The 16,358-nt window shown below is 36.8% G+C and overlaps 1 protein-coding gene across 8 annotated transcripts in view; it reads right to left on the bottom strand.

Annotated features, from left to right (window-relative positions):
* NTNG1 (netrin G1) overlaps positions 1-16,358 on the bottom strand; it is a 336,631-nt gene that overhangs the window by 147,443 nt on the left and 172,830 nt on the right. For all 8 annotated transcript variants that reach the window (XM_067727086.1, XM_067727083.1, XM_067727081.1 and 5 more), the window contains exon 3: positions 14,370-15,010. In XM_067727086.1, coding sequence (XP_067583187.1) covers positions 14,370-15,010 — 641 coding nt within the window. The remainder of the gene's footprint in view (positions 1-14,369; positions 15,011-16,358) is intronic.

The raw sequence follows: 16,358 nt of genomic DNA, 5'->3' as shown, positions 1-16,358 counted from the left end.
ATTTCCTTTTAGAATTGTTCATTGTTAGTGTATAAAAACACAACTTCTTTCTGTGTGTTGATGTTGTATCCTGCAAATTTGCTGAATTTTAACATTATTTTTAAAACTGATTTTATTCTGATGACGTTCAATGAATGAAATGTGAAAAATATAGAAAGACACAAATATTACCCACAATTCCACCACTGTGGGCTTGCCATACATTATGTTCTTTCATTCTCTCTCCTTTGTTCTCATAATCAGCCTTTTACTATTAATAATTTTAATCTTATTTTGCTACTTAAGAGTGTATAATGAACTTGAATTATTTTAATAAAGACGTATGTTCACAAAAGGTCACAGCCTGTTTCCATGCCTTCTCAGCTCAAATTCTCTGCAATCCCAACCCTGACCTTAACAATATTTAAAGGCCTCATTTACAAATTGTATGATGGTTTTTATACATTTTTAAACTCCTTGGTTATTGAACCCAGGCGACAAATATCAATTGAAGGCAACTTTGGGACATATGGTCATTTTATTAAATATTTATTGGGCAGAAGAGTCTAATATTTTTCACAGACTTGTCCTCAACCAGGAAAGGAACCAAGAGTTTTTCTGGTCTTAAAAACACCAATCAGACAAATAATAGAAGAAAATACGTAGGGTGATATTATCCTGAATACATACATTACTCTGATATCTGAGGTAGATAAATTTTATTCTCTAACTTTGGACAATTGGTTGAAGATTGAAGCTTTGCAATTTTAGTATTTTGGATAAAGTGGCATTACCAAAAATATTGTGCTTAGCCCCAGTTCCCTTGCAGTTTTCTGTAAGGAATACACAAAGATGGCCACAGGATGCTTAATGGGAAGAGTACAGATTCTTAGAATGGTTGGTTTGCTTGATGCTCAAAAGGGTATTCCACACCCATTCACTCATTCCCTCACTAAGTATTTACTGAATGCCTACTATGTGCCATGCCCAGTTATAGGCACTGAGGGCATATCAGTGAGTAAAACACAAGTTCTATCTGGATCTAAATTTTGGTTATTCAACAATATCATCCTTGGTTAATTCATTTAACCATTTTGTTTCACATCTGAAAAAGAGGGAGTTACATTATTTTCATGGTTTTTTTTTTCAGTTTTAAAAGAAATGATTTTGCAGTGCTATGACTCTCTGTTTGGCATACACATTGTATATTTAATTCCAGTACAGGAGTTCATGAGGCTGTCTCCTCCCAACCTGTCAAACTGCTGACCTCTTAGACTCCCCCATCCCATCATCTCTTGGTCCACCCTACCTCCATCTGTTCCCTGACCTAAGTAGCACTGGAGGATCTATAAGTACACATGTATGCTACCAATATATTGTAACAGCTTTGCTTCCCTGATATTCTAGCAGGACCAAATGAGTAAAAGCAGCCAGGGCAGCCACACAATTCCTAGACAAGATGATAACCCTTAGCCGTATACTATTTTAGTTTTACTGGGCTTTCAGTTGTTATTCATTAACACTCCTCAGGAGTAGAAGGAAGGAGACCCATATTTAACTAAAATCAGCCTGTGGTTTCAAGAATATCTTCCAGAGCAAAGGAAAGAAAGTAAAAATAATACATTAAGTATTAGTTAATCTTATTTTCCTTTATACACATGATTTTAGTTTATTGCTGTAATTAGAGTTTGAGGAGCTACATCTGAGAGGAAGAGAAATCCTCCAGCATCTCTATTTATCTCTAAAATGCACCAGATTGTACCACTTGGCATTTCATTTTTTTACATCTTTGCTGACTCTTCCATCACAAATTTCTCTAGCTTAAAAACAAAACAAAAATATCCCTATCTATTCCAATAGAATAGTGAATTTCCTATAATTCTTAAAGATACACAGTACTCTCCAATGTTCAAAAAATAAGAGCAACAGTAAAAAACAAAGGTACTCCCCATCAAAGCTAGCCTTTCACTAAGATAGTCTCATTTTTTCTCTTAACGTAGCAATGATATCGAAGGATGATAGCTAAAATTAGACCTTGCTGTGAAATATCAAATACCTTTGCTGTTCTTAGCACTGCAAATAGTTCAAACACACACACACTATGTTTTCATTTATTTCCTTATATCATATGAAGAGTCCAACGATACTGGAGACTGAAGAGACCTTGTTACCCTACCTGAGTTCCATTAACACTAATTCTTTGGGGTGCTAATAGAGGGTTTTTTTTGACTAAGTGTTTGGGAGGATCTGGTTAAATAAAATGGAAACATTCCTTTACTGTAGGACATCTCAGGGCCTTTAATATGCTAGTATATATTGTGATTCTCCTAGAAGGAAATATTGCAAACAACATTTCCAAAGTCTTTGACCATTACAGCCATTATTTGAAGAGTAATTCTGAGAAACACAAATCAAGTATAACACTCTCATTTTGAAGATGAGGAGATTCTGCTTACACTGGTTGAGATTTGCTCTGAGCTCACAGAGTTATTAGCACAGCTAGAGCTAGAACCTCTTGACTCCTAGCCAATGTTTCCTTCTAAAATAAGACAAAAAATGATTTTGAGATCCTAATGTTTTGTCCTGTGTCCTCTCAATACATTCCTAGCACATTATCAGTTGTCTTAGGCACCAGTCACAAATCAAGAAAGAGCTGACACAGTAGTTATCCCAATTACATAATATTCTGGATTGGGATCTTTGGACCAATGATATTTGTGAGACACTTACATCACACATTTTAAATCTAGGCTATTCATTCTTCCAATTGTTTTCAAGTGGAGGTTCAGAAATGAACTAATTTGCCGAAACATAAGTAATTTCAAATTTTTCTGTGAAAAATGCCATTGGTATTTTGATAGGGATTGCATTGAATCTGTAGATTGCCTTGGGTAGTATGGTCACTTTAACAATACTGATTCTTCCAATCCAAGAACACAGTATATTTTTCCATCTGTTTGTGTTGTCTTCAATTTCTTTCATCAGTATCTTATAGTTTTTGGAGTACAGGTCTTTTGCCTCCTTAGGTAGGTGTATTCCTAGGTATTTTATAATTTTTGATACAATGGTAAATGGGACTGTTTCTTTAATTTCTGTTTCTGATATTTCATTTTTAGTGTATAGAAATGCAACAGATTTCTGTATATTAATTTTGTATCCTTCAACTTTACAAAATTCATTGATGAGTTCTAGTGGTTTTCTGGTGGCATTTTTAGGATTTTCTATGTATAGTATCATGTCATCTGCAAACAGTGACAATTTTACTTCTTCCTTTTCAATTTGGATTCCCTTCATTTCTTTTTCTTCTCTTGTTGCTGTGGCTAGGACTTCCAAAACTATGTTGAATAAAAGTGGTGAGAGTGGGCATCCTTGCCTCGTTCCAGATCATAGAGGAAATGTTTTCAGCTTTTCACCATTGAGTATGATGTTAGCTGTGGGTTTATCATATATGGCCTTTATTACATTGAGGTAGGTTCCCTCTATGCCCACCTTCTGGAGAGTATTTATCACAAATGGATGTTGAATTTTAGTAATAGCTTTTTCTATTGAGAAGATCATAGAGTTTTTATTCTTTAATTTGTTAATATAGTATATCACACTGATTTATGGATATTGAAAAATCCTTGCATCCCTGCCTGGAATAAATCCCACTTGATCATGGTGTATGATCCTTAATGTATTGTTGGGTTTGGCTTGCTAGTATTTTGTTGAGGATTTTTGCATCTATGCTCATCTGTGATATTGGCCTATAATTTTCTTTTTTTGTAGTATCTTTGTCTGATTTTGGTATCAGGGTGATGGTGGCCTCAAAGAATGAGTTCAGAAGTGTTCCTTCTTGTGCAATTTTTTGGAATAGTCTCAAAAGGTTAGGTGTTAACTCTTCTCTAAAGAGTTTGGTAGAATTCACCTATGAAGCCATCTGGTCCTGGACTTCTGTTTGTTGGGCATTTTTAAATTACTGATTCAATTACATTACTGGCAATGGATTTGTTCATATTTTCTATTTTTTCCTGGCTCAGTCTTGGGAGATTGTACCTTTCCAAGAATTTGTCCACTTCTTTTAGGTTGTCCATTTTTTGGCCTATAGTTGTTCATAGTAGTCTCTTATGATCCTTTGTATTTTTATGGTGTCAGTTGTAACTTCTCCTTTTTCATTTATGATTTTATTGATTTGGGCCCTCTCCCTTTTTTTTTCTCTCAATGAGTCTGTCTAAAGGTTTATCAATTTTGTTTATCTTTTCAAAGAACCAGCTTTTAGTTACATTGATCTTTTCTATTGTTTTCTTTTAGTCTCTATTTCACTTATTTCTTCCTTGACCTTTATGATTTCTTTCCTTCTACTAACTTTAGGTTTTGTTTGTTTTTCTTTCTCTAGTTCCTTTAGGTGTAAGGTTAGGTTCTTTATTTGATATCTTGTTTCCTGAAGTAAGCTTGTATTGCTATAAACTCCCCTCTTAGAACTGCTTTTGCTGTATCCCATAGGTTTTGGATCACTGTGTTTTTGTTTTCATTTGTCTCTAGGCATTCTCTAACACTATATACAAAAATAAACACAAATGGATTAAAGACCTAAATGTAAGACTGGATACTATAAAACTCCTAGAGGAAAACATAGGCAGAACACTCTTTGACATAAATCACAGCAATATCTTTTTGGATCCTTCTCCTAAAGTAAAGAAAATAGGAGAAACAACAATAACAACAAATAGGACCTAATTAAACTTAAAGGCTTTTGCACAGCAAAGAAAACCATTGACAAAATGAAAAGACAAACTACTGAATAGCAGAAAACATCTGCAAATGATATGACCAATAGGAATTAATATCCGACATATATAAACTGCTTATACAACTCAACAACAAAAAAACAAACAGAACTGAATAGACATTTTTCCAAAGAGGAAAGGTAGATGGCCAACAGGCACACGAAAAGGTGTTCAGCATTGCTAATCATCAGGGGAATGTAAATCAAGACCACAATGAAGTATCACCTCATACCTGTCAGAATGGCTATCATTAAAAAGAACACAAATAACAAATGTTGGCAAGGATGTGGGGAAAAGAGAACTCTTGTATACTGCTGGTGGGAGTGTAACTTGGTGCAGTCACTGTGGAAAACAATATCGAGGTTTCTCAAAAAACTAAAACTAGAACTACCTTATGACTCAGCAATCCCACTCCTAAGTAAATATCTAAAAAAAAACAAAAACACTAATTTGAAAAGATACGTGTAATCCAATCTTCATAGCAGCATTATTTACAACTGCCAAGATATGAAAGCAACCTAAGTGTCCATCCACAGATGAATGGGTAAAGAAGGTGTGGTATATACATACAATTGAATACTACTAGGTCATAAAAAAGAATGAAATTTTGCCATTTGCAGCAACATGGATGGATTTGGAGAGCATTACGCTAAGTGAAGTCAGACAGAGAAAGACAAATACTGTATGATATCACTTATATGTGGAATCTAAAATATACAACAATCTAGTGAATAAAACAAAAAAGAAGAAAACTCACAGATATAGAGAACAAACTAGTGGTTACCAGTGGGGGCTAAGGGCAATATAGGGGTGGGGGAGGGGGAGGTATAAACTATTGGGTGTAAGATAGGCTTAAGGATGTATTGTACAACATGGGGAATATACCAATATTTTTTAATAACTGTAAATGGAAAGTAACGTTTAAAATTATAAAAAAAAATTTTTTTATAAAAATAAAAAAGCAAAAAAAAATTCTATCTCCGCTTTGCCACTGATTGTTGATCTTGTTTAGATACAGTTTTCTTACCTATAAAAAGGAGGCAGAAATAGCAAACATGAATTTATATGCAATGCAGTTAATTCTGGTTACACTAACATTTTTTATTCTAAATGTGGCTTAATGAATTGGAGTATATATTTATATTGTTATGAAATCAATATATCTATCCACACAATCAAATTACTATGATAAAAGCTAGGACCTTAACACTTTTTTTTCTTGTATTTGGAGAATGAATGGAAAGAGTATCTCTACTGAACCGCTGATCACATAGATCCCCAAAAATTTTACATTCAATATCTACCAATGGCAATGAACTCCTACTGTGTCAGGAAATACCTTTGAACCTAGTGACGATAAAACAAGAAGACCTTCCAAAGATGAAAACCACTGAATTAGAATAAAAAACATGGGTCCTGAAGGTGGATGGAAAAGCTGAGTGTATCCCTATTTCCCATTGTTTGGGCATACGGATGTAGCCATAACGTAACTTCCTCTAAAAGTGATAAATTAAGTGAGGGAGAAAATTATCTCACTTTTTTATTGTGTGGTATTTTGCCTAAATATCCTTATGTTTCTTAAAAGGAGACATATTTCCTTTACTGACCCATTAGTTTAAAAAAATCTCTGGCACTGGGGAGTTAAGGATAAAGAGACAAGCTCCTAAACTGGGTTGCTTTTCTGCACACTAAGGAAGTTCATAATTTAACTGAAGAAATTATTAGATACATTCTCTCCTTATAACAGTATAAACCTCAGAGGAAAATGAGCTGCTTATGCATATATTCTCTTTATAATTCAAGAAATCCTCAAAGATTTAAAAATTATGCCCCAAATCAGAATGGCACTCTGTTGTCCTCTTAACATGGGTTCATACCATAAATATTTATTTTAAGCATTTTCACTGGAGTTAAGTAGCAATACTCTATGTTGTTTTTTATTTTTATTTATTTTTATTTATTTATTTTGCGGTATGCGGGCCTCTCACTGTGTGGCCTTTCCCGTTGCGGAGCACAGGCTCCGGACACGCAGGCTCAGTAGCCATGGCTCACGGGCCCAGCTGCTCCACGGCATGTGGGATCTTCCTGGACCGGGGAACGAACCTGCGTCCCCTGCATCAGCAGGCGGACTCTCAACCACTGCGCCACCAGGGAAGCCCTATTTTTTATTTTTAATTATGGTTACTAAGCTTTTCATCTGAATGCTCTTATTTATTGAATTTCATTTTCCTTCAAAAAGAAGAAGGAATTAAAATTTTTGGTTGATAGTATGGTTAAATTTAACTTGGAAAAAAAAAAGACTTGGAGGGATAGAATCCTTGACTGCAAATTTATGAAATTTTATTATATGAAAGAGGTAGCACACATTCACTATAGTTCCAGAAGGAAGAATGTGGACTAATATATGGAAGTTAAAAGGAAAACTTGATTGCTCTCAACTGAAGGATAAACTTTCTTAAAATAAACTAAGGTAGTTGGCCATTTCCAAGTTTATCCATTAATGTTTGTGGCTTGTTTTAGTGTTTGATGATGCCCGTTAAGTGGAAGTAGTTGCAAGTATTAAAGGCCTATGGAAAAATATGGGAAAAAATTAAGTTCATCTATTTATTTTCCCCCTCAGAAAATGAGCAACTATCTTAATTTTGTTAAAACCTAACACAATATGACAAATTAGCCCAATCACACATTATAAAGTTGCTATAAATGAAGTAAGAAGTTAGAGTTCAGATAAACACACTGCAATCTGGTATAATGAAATGCAGGTTTCCTCCGCTATCTGAAAGTAGGGAGTTCCTATGAAACCTTTCGTAAGCTGAAATGGTGTAAAGTAAAGAAGCAATTACCCTAGGACACATCTTGGTAACAGATACACAGAATAAGTTGAGATAAGAGCACAGAAGCTCACAGACACAGTTCCAAACTATGGAGCCTTGATGCTGAGATGCTGAGTGTAGTTCCTGGGGAAGGAGCCTGGCGGTGCCGCTCTCACCAGGCTGCTCAGGGTGCACGCTGCCTCTAACGGGGCTTGGGGCAGAACAATCGCTGAACACTATTTTTGCTTTTCTCCTTTTAAAATAAAGGTGAAAATCCTCTTTAGACTCCTTTTGGTTAGCGAAAACAGGTACTAATGTAGGTCTTTTGTAAAAGCAAAATGGGGATACCTGTACTGGGCCAAAAGTCATGGAGAAGTGCCTTCCAGAATATTCCAAGAAGGGTTGACCCACAAGACTTATTGGTTCATTATTGCCATTTAAAGTGGGTCTTTTGGGAATATTCTGAGTCTGCTATATGTACTGAGCTCACTTCAGGTTAGTGTGGCTACAAGAGCATAATAAAGAGAAAACATGAAGTTTGTAATCAGCAACCTGATTTTGTCACTTTATTATGTGTAGGATGTTAAAAAAAAAGTCATGGAACTTCTCTGGTCTTCAGTTTCTCATCTGTAAAATGGTGTTAAACAGCACCTGCCTCACAAGTTACTTGTAAGGACTAAAGGAAAGAAGGTGTATAACAAGAATCTTGTAACCTGAGTGCTGTACAGATGTAAAGGATTATCACTTAAACATTAATAGGGGCTATTAGAATCACCTCACTCTCCTCTTTTCTGATTTCCTTCTGTTTCTCAGAGTTTTTCTTAATTTGCTTCAAGAATTACCTCTTAAATGACAGCACTCCACAGAGTTCTGTAAATGTTCTATAAATGACCATAGTCATTTAAAATTATAAGGGAAAACACCCTATCATATCAGTGTCTTCCATTCCCTAAACTTCAACCATCACATGTAAGGGATAATTTTCAAACCTACATTTCTAATGCAAATCTTTCTCTGGAACACCAGAGCAGTACTTTCAAATCCTTTACTGGACTCCCCACTTGGATCCCTACTAAAGTCTTTCCTTCTTTGAAATCTGATTGGTTGCCAAGTCCTATTGACTTTGTAAGCAAATATTAAACCCTTATGCTCTGATTGCTTTTGTGGAATTTGGAGAGCTTTTACAGACTCTCCACTTAAGCATCAGGACTTGGAGTTACGGTTGCTCCACAATTAAGCAATTGTACTGCTCTCCTTGGCTCTCTCTGTATTTCCTTGCTAATACAGCCACACTGGACTAACCTCCTAACACCACTGCCTTAGAATGTTTCCCACCTACATTTAATTGCTATATGAGAACCCATATACTCTTAGATTTCCTATGACATTGGGAACTCAGAGGCCAAGATGCAGGAATCCTTAAAGGCTTCTTGGAGATACTAAACATCCATAGGGAGAAGATGGAAGAGCATCTCCCAGGATTTGTCCACTCCACCAATTCCTCACTATTTGGAGTTCCTCAACATGCTGTGCTGTTTTAAAGCATAATTTGTAACCTAGAATATCCATTCTGCACTGGCTGCTTGGCATTCTAAGGCACATATTCAAGATACCATGCAAATGTCATCCTCATCAGAGCTTCTGCGAGGCTTCCCAGATTAAGTTAGTATCTCCTGCTCTGTTTCCAGGGCGCTTTATACACTCACACGGTAAAAGCATTTAACCCAAGCTGTCATCATTTTTGTTTACATGTCTCAGCCCCTTCTGGATATCCATTCCTTGAAGGCACTGACTATGCCTCCTGCATCTCTATATAGCCACTGTCTAGCCCACCACCTGTCCCAGGTCAGAGGTAAAGTCTTTTTGGGTAACAGAAAGAAGAAAGGTGTTACAAAAGCAGTAGTAAAGCCCAACCTCAGTATTTAGGACTAATTGGGAAGAACGGAAAAATGACAGGCCAAAAATGTGTCAAAAGCACCCTGCAGGACGCCTCTCACAGGAGAGACAAAAGGGCAAATATTTTGGTGGATTTATCCAAATTGCCGCTAGGAAAAAGACTAAGAGAAATTACAGGATAAATGTAAGTCTTTTATAATTGGCAAAGCACTTCCATATTACATGTGTTTTCCAAATTATTTGAGAAAGTTTGAAAAATGCCCAACTGCTTTTTTACTTTTAAACTTCCACCGGTGTTCCTGTTTACCTAATATCACAAGTCTGTGCACTAACCATTTGAAAGCCTTGCTTCAAGAAAGTGAATTTCAACCTCACTTTGTCCCAATTAGAGCAAATACCAAGGAGGCGACATTTAAATAAATATATCTGATTCCTTCTGAGGGTGAGAGTATAGGGGACCTTTCTCACTTCTGATACCCAAAGAGAATATTTCTGTCCCTGGACTTTCCCAGGTCCTGGGATTAGGCAGGAAGGCTGTGCTTCTGAGCTGGGGCAGCAGTGAAGCAAAGAAAGCACCCAAAAGTGTGTGGAAGTGGAGCTTCTGTGCTAGTGCTCCCTGGCTCTTTTCTTAAAGATAAATGGAGGCATCAGGGCGAAGTCAATTCTCTAAATAGTAACTGACAGCCAACCACCTATAGGGAGCTTGGGTAGGCCCTGCAGGGATCAAGAAATGAGTAAACACTACTGGGAAAAAATTATTGATAATTATGTTTAGGAATATTGTATAACAAGGCAAGTAATGGAGATGTGCATTAGAGTTTTCTATCACTGAGAAAAGTTTTTACAATTCTGTCCTAAATCTTTTGAGGTTGAAAAAAATTTCTGTTATCTTATGTCTGAAACCAGTACCTTGATACACTGCTGACTGTATATCTTACAAATAAATGAGCATATTATCCAATGTTCATTGGTCTTTCAGACTTAACAATTATTACAATAAATTGCATTGCTTCCTTGAAGCCCTTCACCTCAAAGAAACGATAATGTTGAATTTATATTCTCTAAAATCTATGTATCTTACAAATATAATGTTTACTTTTCAATGAATTTGAATCTGGAAAGTTTAAACAGAAACAAAACACTTAAAAGTCAAAACTTCCAACTGCGTGACTAAGAAAACATTTTGGACATATCTATATTTAACAGCCCTGTGCATTTAACTCCCTGTCTGTATAAAAAGATATTCAGAACAAACATCTACTCTTCATTTCTCCTCTCACCCCTTGTCTGGGTAGATTTTATTTATGCATTAGATGACCTTTTTGGCCATTAGAACCATCTTGCTTCAGCAGTTAATTAACACAAGTACCATAATTTAATACAGTTAATGCTACTTGATGCCCTTTAATGTAACTTCCATTAGTAATATTATTGTAGTATTACCCTGTAAATTAAAATGAGATCAAGACTAAGAGAGCCACTCTTTAATTAAGGTACTGGCACACTGCACTCGTCTATTATTCACTAGAGAAAATCACCCTGATTTACTGAAGCAGGACATCCGTAAGTCAGAATTAGTCCATGAAGATTATTAGGTTTATTGAACAATGTAAGTAACATGGAGTTGCTGAGATTGCCAACGGCCTTATGTCCTCTTTTTCCTCCATTATCTTAATAAATACACAATAAGAGTGAGTAAATGGAAGCAAAATATGTATGTAGCAAAAGAAGCATAAAATTTTTATGATGTGATTATAGTTGTCAACAATAAAATTGGTATCAGATGTGTCACATGCTAAAAAGAACATAAATGCTACATTAGTTTAATAACAATCAAAACTAGTTTTACACCAAATAATGCCAGTCAGTATAAAACATAAAGGCCATATACACGTGCACAGGAAGTAGAAAATTGGAATTCACAGTCAATTGTTTTTGTTTCGTAGCTTAATATTTCAAGGTGAAAAAAACTTGTAGTATTATGTGTCCACTATTCTATGGAAATTTACCCACTTTCCCCAAATAACTCACGCCAATTCTCACATCATGGTGGGAGTGGTGGGGGAGTGACAGGTAGAAAAATATCATTATAATGATCAGACACAGACATGTAAAAGTAAGTTAAACATTGTAATCACATCAAGGATGGCAGAGGGCATGGGCTGAGGGAAGCAAAGACAGTTATATTTTGGAAAGTTTATATTTATGATATTCTTGAAAAGAAATTTTAGTACCTTCTTTTAGAGATCATCAAATCCTCCTATAGATTATTCACTATATAGGAAAAAGATGACTCAGGATTTTAACCCAACTGAAATTTTCAAGTGTATATCAGCTTCTTTGCTGAAAGGGCTGTGAACCAGGCAATAGCTCAACAGTTCCCTTAGTGGCTCCATCTTCCTTATATAACTTAGAAGCTGGAGATATGCCCGAGCCATCAGGCCTTGCTTCTTTAGTCCCTCCCTTAAGACTAAAAATACCCCAGCCATCTGGTACCTAGCACAGTACATGCCAGCATCAGTTTTGCCCTGAGGAATTTGGACAGAGTTTGGAGGTGACAGAGTGGAACCTTATGGAAGGGGTTCACCTCTATTGGACCTTTCTCTTTTGCCCAGCTGCTTCTTCACCAGCTTTCAGTTGACTGGTGAACAGGAAAAGACAGTGGAGGTGAGTCCCAGAGAAGGGAGGAGGGCTCCTCCAAACTCCTCAGAACCATTGAAATACAGTTGAAGGATACTACTAGGATGAAGGATAAAAGAAAAATGATAAATCTGGTGGGATTCTACATTTCTAACATGGCATCTTTAAGTGACAGTATGTCCGACTCCAATAGAGAATGCACCAAAATGCTTTTAGCTTTAAAGTGTATTTTATACTCTCTTAAGTAATCAGAGGAAACAAAAATGAATATCTAATAACAGACATAAGCCCAAACAATGTTTATTTTCCAGCCAAAAAACATCACAAGACTGCCTTTTTTATAAGTGAAAAATGAGAGTTTTAGGGGAAGTTGGGCTATAAGGATTTTGGCTTAGTTTAAGGATTTCTCAAACTGTAAGTAAGCTGACCTAGATGATTCTACCTAACAATATAGATCACACTAGGATTCAAATTCACATCTCACCTTATTAATTTTGATATTTATTCTTGTAGATAAACAGAATGCTTGTTACTTTGTTGTGGTATGCTATTGTTAATAATATCAACATCAACTGTTTTTATATATTGTATGTTCCCAAGAATAAGATACTGGAAACTGATCTTTTGCTAAAATATTCATGAGTACAATAGCTGCATTTTATTATAAATCACAAACTCATATGAAACATCATAGCTCCACACTGCTCTCATGTCATGCCCTGGTCGTATATGAACTCTAGAACACACAAGCTCAATATTGAACCAGTGCATATTTCTCTCAGAAATATGATTTTGCTCTAAAGATATTTTCATCAAACTTCACCAAACCTTGGTTAAAAGTTTTAGAAGAGGCTCCATAGCTAAAGATTCTTGACTCCTCCATGAGAAACATGAAGCCAGAACAAAGCTGAGAGTAGGTGGCCATCAGTTCCTGCTGTTCTCCATAAGTCAGATTCCATAAGGTAAAATTCTGAAACCTTTTCCACCTTACCGAGGTCATGCCCACCACCCCATTCTGCGTGCCCACTCTGGCTCTCACTTAACAGCAGTGGCCACTTCTTCCTTCTAGTGCACAAGTGTACCAGCACCATTATTAAAGGTGGTTTGAGACAACTCTCTGAAAGCCCAGGGAGTCTCAACACTTCTCCAGTCTCTGAGGACTAAGCTGCCCTAAGGGATTACTGGAAGCCAGTAATCAATGAATCTGGACTTATTTGTTTAGCTTTTATGATTAACTAAACCTACATGATGTATGTACTGTTTATATTCTTATCCTCATATATTTTGATTTAAAGCTCTCTTGGCATTTTTAGAATGATTATTGCTTTGCTTCACATTTCCTTTTTTTTTTCCCTCAATGTGCTCTATACTCCACTCTTACCTTTAGTTTTCCCAACTCATCATCTCATGCTTCAACTCCTGTCAGATGGCTATTCTGGTAGCATACCACACTTAAAAATCTGGTTGAGAATCTCTGTGTTGGTGGTCCTCATTCTCATTATTCAAGTTTTTCATTTAAATGTCTTCAAAATCCTTGGAAACTTGCTCAATTGTGTCTCTGGTATATTATCAAAAAAAAGATATGCCTGACTGGGAGCATGAATGCATTTGAACTCTGGTGCATCTGTAATTGACTGACAAAATGAAGGTAGCCTGAGTCAGGTTCATATTTTAAACGATAGTATATCCTTTTAAGATAATAACATTCAAGAACCTGAAAAGTAGAGCTTGCCTCTCATTAATAAATGCAGTGTATTTCCTAAATGCTTTCGGTTCTGATTTAATAAATGTAAAGAGATATAACTTTCATTTCTGGAACTTTTTTGGTACGATATAACAAAACATAAACAGAGAGTTGAACCATGCTGAAACTCTCTCTTGCATTCAAAAACAATAGTAAGATGTATTTTTTGTTTTTCAGTCCCTTTTACAGAGCAGCTGGCTTTGTTCCCCTGGCTTCGTTACCTTAAAGACTTAAACCACCCCCTGACCTAGTGAGTTCCTTGTTCTCAAGTAAGATGGTTTTTTTTGGCCTCTGGTTTAAATTCTAAGAAATCCTGCCAGGTTCAGGTTCAGTGACAGCAACTCTGGGATCACCAATTACTGCTGAGTTAGAAGGGTCTCAAATGCCTCAGAACCTACCTCTAGGCTGGCGTTCCTGAGAAAATGTTACAGTAGAAAGGGACAAATGTCACTCTACAGCTGCAGGAGCAGCAAACTGGCCTTTTCTTTGGACACACCCATTCTCATTCAAGTCAGACAGTTGTTTTCTTACCTTCCATGAACTTTTATGTCTGAGATGGCATAGAAGTAGCGTGCCAAGTGTAGCTCGTCTACAAATATTTCCCCAACGGCAGGTCTCAAAAGCCTTATCCTCAGGTCTGTGACAGTAAAGAAATCTCTGAGTTTCTTGGTTGTATCCAGTTGTCCGTAGAGGGAAGCCATATTGCGTAGCCAAGGTCCGGCAAAAAACGCGAACCTATCTTTGATTTCAAAGTGGATTATTTTGCTGTTGGTCATATACCCTGTGGAGTACTCTTCGGTGCAAATGATTTCTAAGACCGTATGCTGTGATAAATCCTTCACGGATTTAGGATCCATGTGGAAAGCATCTAAGCAGTCTGTGGCATAATACTGATAGGGCTGCCATGTTCGTCCATAATCAAGAGATTTCTCCAGGATCATTTGGTCTGGACGCCCCGATTCAAAGGTAATAACTATGTTGTCTGTGAGCTCAATAGTTTTGCTCCAAGACAGAGTGATGTTAACCTGGAGAGGCTTGGGATACTCTTTCCAAGTAGCAGACTGCCAAAATGTAGAGGGATGTCTTCCTTCAAAATCAAACATCAGCTCAGGTGGATGTGCCAGCTCCGGGGTACTTGCATCACACTCATTATTGCACATGTAGGGGTTGCCCTATGGAAGAAGAAGAAAAGAGGGTGCATCAGAAAACTGGTTTGCCACAAGTCTTGCCATATTGCTGTTGCTGAGTGGGAGGCTAGGAGAAAAAGAAAAAAACCAACAACAACCTGTTTGCAGTAATCATTTTTATTTGCCTTAACTGGATTCTCCTCTTTAATAGCTTAAAAAAAAAAGAGGCAATATGGTAATTTTCTTGTCTTATTTCCTCCCATGGTCTTTAAGAAATGAAAACAGTTTATTTATCCCATATGTGTTAGACCCATAATGTGATCTCAGAAGCACAAAGACACTGAGCAACTGTCTAACAGCTCAATACCTCCGCATCCTCTTAGAAAGATGTTATAGAAAAGCAAGGAAATTCCTCCATGCCTCAAGGACATTCCTCAAGAGCACAATTTTTTAAGAAGTCATTTTTCAAGTAAAGCTTTAGAATTAGCAATGAACCGTAGATACCTGTGTCCTGTTTGGGAAACAATACCCCCATATGACATCCAGCTTCTTTTTGCTTCACCTCAAATCCATCATACTTAACTGGGTCCCTGCTTCATAAAGCTTGCTTTTAAAGCATTTACTTTGCTCACCACAAATCATTAAAATGTGGTACACTACAGGCTCTGGGGCTTGGTCCCAACATCTGCCATCCTATTAGCTAGAGGCAAGGGGATTGCTCAGGGTGGGGGTGTGCTCTAACTTATCAGGACAGGAAAATCCAGTACTTAATTAGAAGGTTTTTGCAGAGAATCACTGCCACTTGATGTATTACTCTGTGCCGGCCCACGGTCAGCTCTCTGTGGATGTTAGCCATTATTATTATTTTCCCTCACACAAAGGCTAATTCCTTCACAGTCTACTCTAACAAGAAGCTGAAAATAAGTCTCCTTGTCATATATCACAACAAGTTATAACACCACTTATGCGAAACTAAATGGCTGCTCTCAGGTTTCATTGGTAGACTGATTCTACGGCAAACAATTGGCTCCCAAATTTTGGGTTATTTTGTGTTTTAAAAAATGGTATCATTTGGAGTCGACGAGTCAGGTATTTCTCTATTACCCTGTACTGGGTAATTATAAGCATGAATGGGTGAAAGAATTGATCCTCTGACATTGTCCTTAGGCTTTCTCTTGTAATTACAACTAGATTTTTTCTTTTTTCTTTTTCATGAACTGAGACCTTTTCATCATATCTGCAGGATGCATGAGCTGGGTCTCAAATAATGAATTTACACTTTAGACATTAATGCTCAGTTACCAGCTGACTCCTGCGAAATGTAAGACGAACATTGGAGACTTGCTTTGGCCTCCCTAGAGGCAACTTTGTCCTGCCTAGTCAGCCAATACTT

This window comes from Pseudorca crassidens, chromosome 2 (assembly GCF_039906515.1).
Source record: "Pseudorca crassidens isolate mPseCra1 chromosome 2, mPseCra1.hap1, whole genome shotgun sequence".
In the NCBI taxonomy this organism is placed as follows: Eukaryota; Metazoa; Chordata; class Mammalia; order Artiodactyla; family Delphinidae; genus Pseudorca; species Pseudorca crassidens.
This window is presented reverse-complemented; position numbering and strand designations above follow the sequence as displayed.